This window comes from Dipodomys merriami, unplaced genomic scaffold, assembly GCF_024711535.1.
Source record: "Dipodomys merriami isolate MVZ:Mamm:240054 unplaced genomic scaffold, mDipMer1.0.p SCAF_19, whole genome shotgun sequence".
In the NCBI taxonomy this organism is placed as follows: Eukaryota; Metazoa; Chordata; class Mammalia; order Rodentia; family Heteromyidae; genus Dipodomys; species Dipodomys merriami.
In genome coordinates this window covers 26131371-26143740 of record NW_027203270.1, presented here as the reverse complement: position 1 = coordinate 26143740, position 12370 = coordinate 26131371, and the positions used below count along the sequence as shown (strand labels likewise).

Below are 12370 nucleotides of genomic sequence, written 5' to 3'. Positions count from 1 at the left end.
GGGGAGACATGGAGACAGAGGATACATCCCTAAGCTGGGAACTTGGATCTTCAAAGCAAAGTTAGTGGAAAGGACCAATACTTGCACCTCAAAGTTCTCAGCAGAAGGAACAAAGGGTGGTGTGAAGAGGCTGATAAACAGATCTCCCAACTGAAGCACAAGGTGGAAAGAGAGATAAGGGCAGACAGGAAGTGAGGGCTAATCTCTTCCACAATTTGAACAGAGCTTAACACTGGAACAAAGGGAAAAGGAAAGTCAGTTGGCAACAAGCTCCTACGGCCTCCCTCAATCTTCCCTACCTAGGAAGGGAATTCCTATAAAAGAGTGGGAGGGAAGCTATGGCATTGTGCTGGGGTGCTCCTTGCACAGAGGCAGTTTTTTTGGTGTGTGTATGTATGTATGCCAGTCCTAAGGCTTGAACATAGGGCCTGGGCACTGTCCCTGAGCTTTTGTGCTCAAGGCTAGTGTTCTACCACATGAGCACCCTTCAAAATGTCCTAGTCTCTGTGTGTGTATTTTCTATTATTTCCCCTTGCAGACTGCTGAGCTCTCTGTGGGACAAGAACTAGTGACTCCAATTTGAACCTTCTCATGAATCTCACCTCTAAAAGCACTCACTACAAAGTTCTTCCCCATAAGGAAGAATGAAGATTCCCCCTAGCTCTTCAGACCTTCCTGACTCTCCTTCCAAAGAACCTGTAGTTTCCAATCTTTCCCAAGAACAAAGGGCCAGGACATAGAAAATCAACAACTACCTGGGTCTGCTTCGGGATGCTCCTGGCTTTCTGGCCGACAATACTTTCCAAACGCCTCCTCCTTAGGAATGTCAGGGTAGAGATAGACCAGCGGAGATACCAGGATGTTGGTAGCATCCATGATTTTATAGCCCATGATGATTTCAGCAAATGACATGTTGTTTAGCTGCTGCTTTGTATATGGCTCCACCGACTGGATCTGGGTCTTGCCTGTCATAAGAGATGGGAAGGAACAAGAATGAAACCTATAACTGGGTAGTCTCAGAGAAAGCTGTCTGATATATCTTTCCTGGGAGAGGGGAGGCATATGCCAGCCTAGTGCTTGAGATCCGGCAGCATGACACTGTGGAAAGATCCAGACTAGATTTTTACAGCGGCTCTCCAGCTCGATCACACGTAGCACACTTGCATAAGGTATTACTGGGGTAGGTATGAACCAGGCACCAGTGGCTCACATTGTAATCCTACCTACTCAGGAGGCTGAAATCTGAGGATCCAGGTTCAAAACCAGCCCAGGCAAGAAAGCCCGTGAGATTTGTCTCCAATTAACTACCAAAAAAGCTAGAAGTAGAGCTGTGGCTCACGCGGTTGAGTGTAAACCTTGAGCAAAAAAGCTCAGGGACAGAGCCCAGGCCCAGAGTTAAAGCCCTAGCATGGGCAAAAAAAAAAAAAATAGAATAAAACTGAAATTGTAAATGATAAATAGCCATTGAACAGGCAAAACAAGCTGGTAGAGATTGAGAGAAGGAAGGATTGAGAGAAGTCAATTGTTTACGAGTCTGAGTGAGGCTGGGGAGTCCTAGGCCCTCTCTGCCCTCTAGGGGTCAGTACCTCATAGTAGCAGCGAGGAGGCAGTGGTAGAAATGGCCACCAGGTGGGGTGAGCAGAGTTATCTTACCACTGATGTCCTTTTCCACCCAAGTAAAGGTGACTCCTCCTTCCTTGCTGCTCTCACTGAATCTCAACAGGAAGGTACCAGGAGGCTTGGTGCTCAGGATGGCCCGCTCCCGCTCCTTGCTGATGAAGCCCATGATGTACCTAGAGCCAAAGAAGGCCAACATTGTTTGGGCTCACAGAGTATTCCCTCTGCCACTGTGACTTCGTCACACCTGTACCCACACTGTGCAAGACAGAAGAGTTTCAACCTACCCTTCATTCCAAAGAGCTAAGATGTACTTTTTCACAAGGTCAATGATATTGTCCAGCCAGACCCAGAAGGAAAAGCCCTTGCCAGCCATGTTTTCCTGGAGAAAAGATTAATAAGGAAGCCCAGTTCAACATCATCTTCCTAGCCTTTTTCTTCCTGGGACACAATGCACTGTGAACACCTTTGGGCCCATCAACCCTCATCAAGGTCCTGCTGGTTGCTTGATGGAGAGTCCGAGGCCTTCCAGGCCTGACACCCTCCATGAACACCTTGCAGGGGAACGCTCCTACCCCCTCTCCCAGACATGACCGCAAGGACACAACAATATCACTTACTTTGCAAAACTTGGCCCATGTGATTTGACATCCTGAGTAGTTCACACCAGGTCCTGAAGGGGGACAAGAGACAAGAACAAAATAAAAATCTTTTAGTTTAAAATCAAATTTTATTTCCCCGAACAGAATGCTCACAATGGTAGTAATGCTCAACTGTCCCACAATGAGCTGTGAGTGAAACCATTGGCTTTAATGTTATCTGTAGGTTGCTTCCACTAGTGTGTAAACATGTGCACATACGTGTGCATATGCACACGCACGCACACGCATGCACGCACACACACACACACACACACACACACACACACACACACACAGAGTCTCATCATTGACAACGCCACCTCCTGAGCTGTTCTTTAGCCTAGCATCAGTCCTGTGCTCTTTCTAGCTATGAGTGTGTTCTGGGGACCAGCAGCACACACTAACAAGCTAACAAATGGGTTTAGGATATATTTGATAGCAGCCTGGTGCAATGCTACTTTTAGACCACGTAGCCAATAAAATAATAATAATAACTTACTTTTTTTTTCACCTAATAATTTTTAAATAAGGCCAGGTGCTGGTAGCTCACACCTGTAATCCTGTTACTTAGGAGGCTGGCTGAGATCTGGAGGATTGTGGTTTTGAAGCCTTCCCAGGCAGAAAAATCCAAGAGATGCTTATCTCCAATTAATCAGCAAAATGCCAGACTGGAGGTAGGGCTCAAGTGGCAGAGCACCAACTGTGAGCAAAAAGCTGAACCAGAGGTCCTGAGTTGAAGCCTCGATCGATACAAGCAAAAATAAAAATTCTGTGTAAGCCAGGCAAAGTGGCATATGCATATAATCCCAGCACTTGAAAGGTGAAGGCAAGAGGATCACAAGTTCAAAGCCAGCCTGGGCTATAGGGAGACCTTGTCTCACGAGGCTAGTGATGTAGCTGAGCAGTTGGCCCTGGGCTCCAACCCCATATTGAAGAAACAGGAAGTAACAGGGAATGCCAAAACACTTAGTTCCATCTTTTAAGGTTAAAATATCTTTTAAGGTTAGCTAGTAGTACCCTGGAAGGTGAGGGAGACAGCAACCAAGAGAAAAGAAATCTGCCTCTAAGCTCATAAGCTGGGCGCCAGTGGCTCATGCCTATAATCCTAGCTACTCAGAAGGCTGAGATCTGAGGATTGAAATTCAAAGCCAGCCTGGGAAAGAAAGTCCATAAGACTCTTATCTCCATTAAACTACCAGAACAGCCAGAAGTGGAGCTGTGGCTCAAGTGATAGAATGCTAGCCTTGAACAATAGAAGCTCAGGGAGAGCCCAGTCACTGAATTCAAGCCCCAGGACTGGTACAAAAACAAACACAAAAAAAGACTTCTAGATTAGAAGCAAACTTGCCCTGTGCCCTGACTCTCCACCGTGGCATGGACCAATGCCTCACTCCAAGCAGATGCTAGGGAACTACCTGGGCAAAGGCCCCTTAGAATCCTTGCCTGAGAAGGGCAGGGAGAACAAGAGGTGAAATGCAGACCTAGGAGTTTCTCCGCCAGCGTAGTCAACTGCTCGATGCTCAGGCCCCGCTTTGTAGTAGAGGAAAACTGCCAACTCAGCACCTCGGCCACTTGATCCCAGGTTCCAATTGGTGGCTTGGTGAAGAAGTTCACGTTCTATTCAAAAAGAATACATGTGCTCAATAGTGCTAACAGCTCTCACTAGGACCTGACCAGAGAAAGAGATTTCTGAGAGGATGGGACACTAACCTTGGGGTTGTTGGTCAGCATGTTATACCACAGGATTGATGCCCAGGCATTTGGCATCTGACAGATGTTGGAGATCACCACAACTGGCAAGGAATGGGTCTGTGGAGAACATTGGGAATAAGCCAGAGAGTCAGTGCGCCTTCACAGACCCCCCAAAATCTACTCATCCGCATCTCACGGGGTTTGCAGTGGATGGGACTGCCCTAAAGCACAGCTGTTAGCGAGTCTAGACAGGAGGCCTTGAGCCCACTCAACACCCAGAGAGGGGAAGACTGAAAACAGGGACCTCTGAACTAAGGCTGCTGTCTGACCACAATAGGTGTGGCTTGTGAAATCTGCCTGTGAGTTGAGACTGATAGACCCTTGTTCATAAGTCCTGAAGTACACTCTCCAAAAATGAATACTCCCCATTTTCCTGTGAAATCAAAGACAAAGATTCTTGCTTTTGCAGGCTTAACTTAAAGATGATTGGCATGGGGCTGGGAATGTGGCTCAGTGGTAAAGCACTTGCCTTGCATGCTTGAGGCCCTGGGTTTGATTCCTCAGCACACATAAGCAACAAAAAAGCCAGAAGTGGCGCTGTGGCTCAAGTGGTAGAACACTAGCCTTGAGCTGAAGAGCTGAGGGGCAGCGCCCAGGCCCAGAGTTCAGGCCCATGACCGGACCCAAAACAAAACAAAACAAAACAAAAGATGGTTGGCAACAGAATGCAAATGCTATCATTTTCTACACACTGAAAGCTAAGACTCATCCGCTCATACTACCAAGTTTTGGCCCTAATGTGTACGTGCGTGTGCGTGCGTGCGTGCGTGCGTGCGTGTGTGTGTACTAGGGTTTGAACTCATGGCTTCAAACTCTTGTTCAGCTTTTTCACTCATGGCTGGTACTCTACCACTTGAACCATACCACACCTCTACATCAGGCTTTTGCTGGTTAACTGGAGACATGTCTCCCAAATTTGTTTGCCTGGGCTGACTTCAAATCTTGATCTTCAAATCTCAATAAAAGTCCTGTTGCATGATTTCACCCTGAGTCCCTGCACACAGGGCCACCCTGGTTCTCTCAAAAAACTCACTTCAAGGTCAATCTTGAGGCCTTGGTGGTAAACCTCAGTCTCGAAGGTGATCAGGTGCAGCTCCTCAGTCACAATCAGGGAGGCCTACAATGAATGAGGAGGAGAGTGACTTACAGGCCTCACAGACACAACCTCACTATACCACAAGTCAGCAAGCCACCAGGTGGCCACAGAGAGGCGGTCAGGCCACAAGTCAAAGGACACACACACTCCCTTCAACATGAAGAGCTCCAGGCCTTCATTTTGTCTTTTACTATATTACACAGACATAAAAGGTTATTTACAAAACATATTAAGGCTGAGTCATCCCCTACACCCAGGTTGTGGAAAAACAGCTTTTTGCATAGGCTGTTCCTGAACTTTGATCCTCCCCAATCTCTGCCTCCCAAGTAACTGCTATATCCACCAATTGGTGTGGAAGATGACTCAGGAGAGACTTTCTGTTTCTCGTAAAGATCACTTCCCAGACACTCAGGGAAGTACTCTGGGCCAGAGAACTCCATAGCACATGGACTTCTGAACATGTCCCACTGGCCCAAAGTGACTTTTCTGAATGATAGCAGTTGAAATAACAGGTAAGACCTCTTCCTCCCTTGAAGAGAAAACCCTCCCAGTTGGCTTTCACTCAACAAAACTTACGTCACAATTGGCACGGCCTCCATTCCCACATCTTTGCTCCCTCAGGGTCTGTAAGAAAGGGGGAAAATGTTATATGTCACTTCAGCTGTGTCCCATCCTCCCTCTCCGACAGATGCCTTTTTTTTGCCAGTCCCAGGGCTTGAACTTGGGCCAAGGCGCTGTCCTTGAGCTTCTTTTTGCTCAAGCCTAGCACTCTACCACTTGAGCCACAGCGCTACTTCTAGCTTTTTCTGTTTATGTGGTACTGAGGAATTAAACCCAGGGCTTCATGCTTGCTAGGCAAGCACTCTACCACTAAGCCACATTCCCAGCCCTGACAGATGCCTTTCGCACACAAGGGTGGGGGTTTCCCTGGGGGCTTCTCCCACCTACCAAGTGCTTGAACTCTGCAGAGAGGCTGCCATTGTTCGATTCTTCCATGTTCATCACTTTCGTGTTGGTACCCAGAATATTAAATTTCCGGGACCTGAATCACAGAAACAAAATCAACCACATGGGTGACTGGGTGGCCAAAAGATAAAGTTACATTAACCAGAACAAAAGGAAGCCTCAAGGCTGAACTTACCCTCTGAGAGCCGCAACCTCCCCAGAGTCTCTGTTAAAAACACATCAAGGTTAATAAAACATGACCTAGCACCAGTCAGTGCTCCTGAGCAATTCTGTAAACCATTCAGTTACATTTTATTTTATTATTTGTGTGTATGCAAGTATGTGCATATGCTGGTACTGGGGACTGAATTTAGGATCCTGCACTCTTGTTTGTTTTTCCATTCAAGGATGAGCCACACTTCTACTTCCTTATCACATACTTCCCTAACTCACAAAAGTCCCTACTTGCCGTGCACCAGTGGCTCACCTGTAATCCTAGCTACTCAGGAGGCTGAGATCTGAGGATCACGGTTCAAAGCCAGCCCAGGCAGGAAAGTCCATGAGATTCTTATCTCCAATAAACCACTAGAAAACTGCAAGTGGCGTTGTGGCTCAAGCGGTAGAGCACTAGCCATGAGCTGAAGAGCTGAGGGACAGTGCCCAGGTCCAGAGTTCAAGCCCCACAGCCAACTCCCCCCCCCAAAAAAAGTCCCTACTCATGACATTTATCAGAATAGAACACGCCCACAGAGCAGGTCTAGGGGTGAGGGCATCATAGTACTGTCTCAATCACTAAAAGGAGGGAATTCTATGCCAGCCTGCTCTTATATTCCTTACTTCACCTAAATATGGGTGAGAAAGCATATGGCCTTAACCACTGCCAGCAACCTGAAGGGAACCTGGGTGTGTGGTGACCTTCATGATGGCAGAGAAGAAAGACTGAACTCCCTGAGGACACCCATGAGTCACTAAGCTCAGCTCCAGGAACTTGCCCCAACTCTGCATTTCCAGTTATACTGGGTAGCAAATGTCCTCACTAACGAAGCCACACTGGGTTTTCCCAAAAGTCTGCTGTTGGCAGCAATGCACACATCTCCTGGGTGCTAGCAAGAAATCCTGTCCAAAAAAAAAAAAAAAAAAGAAATCCTGTCCCGTGAAAGCACCATCAACTCTATGTGTTGGAATGTGCTATCTTCTAGGTGGTCACATTTCTCAGTTTTCATCTGTTAATACTTTGTAAGTTCTTCTCTAATTTTGAATATTCCCTAGAGTTTTAGAAAATATAACTACTTTAAAAAGTGAGTACCAATCATTTTACAGAAGAAAACTGACCAATCAGAAATCATTTACAAAACACCTTCTATACACCACATTCTCAAACCTAAGTTCTCCCCCATATCTACATATCTATATATATGGAATGCAGTCCATCGGTATGGTTTTTTTTTTTTTTTTTTGGTCAGTTGAAGGGCTTGAACTCTGTCCCTGTACTCTTCTGCTCAAGGTGAGCACTTTATCACTTTGAGCCATGGCTTCACTTCTGGTTTGGGGGTGGTTAAGATGGAGATAAGAGTCTCATGGAACTTTCCTGCCCAGGCTGGCTTTGAACTTCGATCATAAGATCTCAGCCTCCTGAGTAACTAGGATTATAGGTGTGAACCACCAGCATCTGGCCTGGCCTATTTTTTTTTTTTTTTTTTTTTTTTGTCGGTTGGGGGGCTTGAACTCTGGGCTTGGGTGCTGTCCCTGCACTCTTCAGCTCAAGGCGAGCACTCTACCTCTTGAACCACAGCACCACTTCCAGTTTTCTAGTGGTTTATTGGAGATAAGAGTTTCAGTGACTTTCCTGCTTGGGCTGGCTTTGAACTGTGATCCTCAGATCTCAGCCTCCTGAGTAGCTAGTAGTACAGGTGTGAGCCACCGGCTCCCAGCTCTGGCCTATATTTTTAATATTCCTTTTTTTGTATTAGCTTTTTGTTTTGTTGGTCGTGGAACTTGAACTTGTATTAGCTTTGATATAACTGACAACCAATAGACTACATTATTTAAAATGTACAATTTGATGAAACTGATGTATGGATATACTCCACACATACTTGTGAAACCACCAATACAACCAAGGAACATATATCCATTACCCCAAAGTTTCCCTGTGATCATTTGTAATCCATCCCCCAACCAGCCATACCCTACCCCAGCCTGGCCCCAAATGACCACCAATCTGTTTTCTGTCACTGTAGATTTATTTGCATTTTTAGGATTTCATATATGTGGCATAAAATGATAGGGGAGGAGTGGTCTGGTTTCTTTCACTAAGCATAATTACTCAGTTTTATTCAGGTGTCACCACTTCATTGTTTTTTGAGTACTAGGCCATGAATGGAGTATGGAATGATGGAATGTCCACCATTCAGCTGGGTAGCCATTTGTGGGCATATACTTTCATTCCTCTTGGGCTAATATCTAACACAAATGACAAGAGTCATAGGCCAGGTAAAGGTTTTACATTCTAGGAATCTGTCATGCTTTCTTCCATTAGCCATTCTCCACTATTGTATATTGATTCACCTCTGAAGACAGCCTTGTTAACATGTAACTATACCTCAATTTTGTTCTGGTGGACCACAGAAAGTCAGATTTAACCTCCCAATCCAATCCCCAATATCAAATTGTTCTCAGACCATTAGTGTGAGATAATGTTTCAAACCTATCTTTATTCCATTTAACAACTTCAGGTCTATTTCTAGACTTCATTTGGGGAGAAAAAAAAAAGGAGTTAAGCTTAGGAATACTTACTTATCAATGCACACTTTAATTTTAAGCTGATAATTCAACTCAGGGAATTTGACCAACAACCTAGTTATAAAAAAAAATCCAGTTTAAAAAAAAAGTTAAGTTTGGGGCAAGGGGAGGATGGGAAGGGATGGGAAGGGGAAACAAAGGAGGAGTCTACAATGATTGATAAGAAACGTACTCATTATCTTGCCCATGTAATTGTAACACCTCTGTACAGTATTTTCACAATAAAAAAATTAAAATTAAAATTAAAAAAAAGTTAAGTTTCTCCAGTAATCTCTAGTTTTAAAAAATAAGAAAAATTCACTAGGCACTAGTGGCATATGTCTGTAATCTTAGCTACTCAGGAGGCTGAGATCTGAGGATCTGAGGTTCAAAGCCAGCCTATGCAGGCAAGTGTGAAGCTCTTATCTCCCAGTAACTTCCAAAATAGCTGGAAATGGCGCTGTGGCTCCAAGTGGCAGAGCGCTAGCCTTGGGAAGGAAGGAAGGAAGGAAGGAAGGAAGGAAGGAAGGAAGGAAGGAAGGAAGGAAGGAAGGAAGGAAGGGAGGGAGGGAGGGAGGGAGGGAGGGAGAGAGGGATGGAGGGAGGGAGGGAGTGAGGGAGGGAGGAGAGGAGAGGAGAGGAGAGCAAAGGGGAGGAAAGGAGAGGAAAGGGGAGGAAAGGAGAGGAAAGGAGTAGAAAGGAAAGGAAAGGAGTGGAAAGGAAAAGAAGGAAGAGCGAGCTCAGAGACAGCGCCCAGGCCCAGAGTTTAAGTTCTAGAACCCGCTTTTAAAAAAAAAGTAAAATTTAGCTGGAGGTATAGCTCAAGTGGTAGAGAGCCTGCTCCATTTCTAAGAGCCGAATAAACCGTAACCCCAAATGCCTCCTCCATCCAGCCCAGACAAAAAGACACTGCAAAAAGCCTACAAATGGGAATGGGAAGGTGGCTCAGTGGTAGAGCGCTTGCCTTGCATGCCTGAGACCCTGGGTTCCATTCCTCAGCACCACATAAGCAAAAAGAACAAAGCCGGAAGTGGTGCTATGGCTCAAGTGGTAGAGTGCTAGCCTTGAGCTGAAGAGCTGAAGGACAGCACCCAGGCCCAGAGTTCAGGCACCACGACCGGACCAAAAAAAAAAAAAAAAAAAAAATTTAAAAAGCCTACAAATGGAGGACTTAGACAAACCTGTATGAAGTTCACAAAAAGAAAGTAAAAACCACTCAATGAAATATACAGCAAGAACATGCTCTGCAGCTGCTATTCTTTCTATTAAACTTGAAACCCAGCACCATACTAAGTTTCCAAGGAGGGAAATTTCACCCCACAAGGGGAAACCCTCCATGTCTATTTGGATCTGGGGGCTTGCTGGGGCCTCACAGCTAGCCCATCAATAAACCTACCCTTTCCTTGAGATCTTCAAGGAAGAATAGAACCAAAAGTCCACAGTATTATTGTGTCCCTTTTGAAGCAAAGGAGAAACTACAGCTTACTGGATTAGTCTGTCATCACAGAAATGTACTTAGCTTTTTTTTTTTTTTGGTGCCAGTACTGGAGCTTGAACTCAGGGCCTGGGCATTGTCCTTTAGCTTTTTTGCTCAAAGCTGGTATTCTACCACTTGAGCTACAGCTTCACTTCTAGCTTTTTGGTGGCTAATTGGAGACAAAAGTTTCATGGACTTTTCTGCCAAGGCTGGCTCGAACTGTGATCCTAAGATGTCAGCCTCCTGAGAAGCTAAAATTACAGGTTTGAGCCACAAGCACCAGTAACCGAAGATAAACTGAAGAACCTAACTGTATCCAGTTCTTTGATTTTGACATGAGACTCAATAAGCAAGTTGATACCAGGCCAACAAATTCTATACCCACAATAGGACTGCTGGTGAAGCCTGAAGGAAGAACCCTGAAGCCAGACATGATAGAACATGTCTACAGTTCCAGCTATGCAGGAGAACTGAGTTAGAAAAGGATCATTCAAGTTATGAGTTCAAGACCAGCCTGGGCAACATAGCAAGACTCAGCCTCAAAAATAATTCACAAGGGGCTGGGAAGGTAACTCAGTGGTAGTGTGCTTGCCCGGCATGCATGAGGCCCTGGGTTCAATTCCTCAGCACCACATAAGCATAAAAAGCTGGAAGTGGCGCTGTGACTCAAGTGGTAGAGCGCTAGCCTTGAGCTGAAGAACTGAGGGACAGTGCCCAGGCCCAAAGTCCAGGCCTCACAACTGACAAATAAATAAATAAATAAATAAATAAATAAATAAATAAATAAATAAATAAATAAATAAATAAATAAATAAAATAACACACAAACAACAACAAAAGAACAATGCTGGTCACCAACTCTTCTCTGGATCTAAGAATGTCCCTAAATAAAAGCTCCCTCCAAATGCAAGCCCAGTGGCCCACCTGACTTTAGTGGTAAACTGGACTCCAGTCTTGATGACTAAGGGCCGGTCGGGATGCATAGGCATGCAGGGCTGCCGTTCAACCACAAAGGCACTGAAGGGAAAAGAAGAACAGTGTCACATTACTTCCATGGTAACTTGTCTTTGTCCTGTTCCTTTGAAGTCAGCTAGTCTTTTGCTTTAGGGCATGATTTCTTTTTTCTTCACTTTTTGGATAAGGCAAAGAGGACAAGAATTCTAAGATACCTTTTCATTAAGTTTCGAAATAGCTCCACAATTCTCTCTTCCAGCATTGGCCGGTGCTGCACAATGGGGTCCCCTTTATAAGAAACCTTTTGCTGCAACTCCTCTAGCTTCTTAATTTGTTGACGGGTCTGAAGTTGAGATTCAGCTAATGATGTTATCCTGCCAATAAAATCAGAAAGTTATCAGTCACCAGAGTGTACACAGGTGAAGTAGAGAAGAAAGAATAAATTCCAACCTGGGAATGGTGGCACATGCCTATAATTACAGCATTAAAGAGGCTGAGATAGCCAGGCATCTGTGGCTCAAGCCTGTAATCCTAGCTACTCAGGTTGAGATCTGAGGATCATGGTTCAAAGTCAGCCCAGGCAGGAAAGTCCGGGAGACACTTATCTCCAATAAACCACTCAGAAAACCGGAAGTGGCTCAAGTGGTAGAGCACTTGCCTTGAGCTGAAGAGCGCAGGGACAGAGCCCAAGCCCAGAGTTCAAGCCCTACAACCGACCAAAAAAAAAAAAAAGAGGCTGAGACAGATCACAAGTTCCAGACCAGCCTGGGCTACATGGTGAAATCCTGTCTCAAAAAAAAAAAAAAAAGAAGAAGAAGAAGAAGAAGGAAGGAAGGAAGGAAGGAAGGAAGGAAGGAAGGAAGGAAGGAAGGAGTCTTCTAAAGCTAGACACCAGTGAGTCACACCTGTAATCCTAGCTACTCAGGAGGCTGAGATCTGAGGATCACAGTTCGAAGCCAGCCTGGGCAGGAAAGTCCATGAGACTCTTATCTCCAATAAACTACTCAAAAAGCTGGAAGTGGCACTCTGGCTTAAGTGGTAGAACGTTAGCCTTATGCACGAAGAGGTTCAGGGACAGCACTTAGGCCCTGAGTTCAAGACCTACAA

General features: G+C 45.3%; 1 protein-coding gene across 5 annotated transcripts in view; it reads right to left on the bottom strand.

The window, feature by feature from the left end:
* Stat3 (signal transducer and activator of transcription 3) overlaps positions 1–12370 on the bottom strand; it is a 56867-nt gene that overhangs the window by 5750 nt on the left and 38747 nt on the right. For 3 of the 5 annotated variants that reach the window (XM_070028007.1, XM_070028011.1, XM_070028008.1), the window contains exons 9-21: positions 11479–11637; positions 11234–11326; positions 8848–8907; positions 6248–6277; positions 6055–6148; positions 5683–5730; positions 5044–5127; positions 3969–4067; positions 3740–3875; positions 2238–2290; positions 1905–1999; positions 1654–1793; positions 753–965 (exon numbers count right to left, since the gene is read on the bottom strand). In XM_070028007.1, the coding sequence (XP_069884108.1) occupies positions 753–965; positions 1654–1793; positions 1905–1999; positions 2238–2290; positions 3740–3875; positions 3969–4067; positions 5044–5127; positions 5683–5730; positions 6055–6148; positions 6248–6277; positions 8848–8907; positions 11234–11326; positions 11479–11637 (1304 nt within the window). The remainder of the gene's footprint in view (positions 1–752; positions 966–1653; positions 1794–1904; positions 2000–2237; positions 2291–3739; positions 3876–3968; positions 4068–5043; positions 5128–5682; positions 5731–6054; positions 6149–6247; positions 6278–8847; positions 8908–11233; positions 11327–11478; positions 11638–12370) is intronic. The other 2 variants (XM_070028009.1, XM_070028012.1) reach the window with 1 other exon arrangement.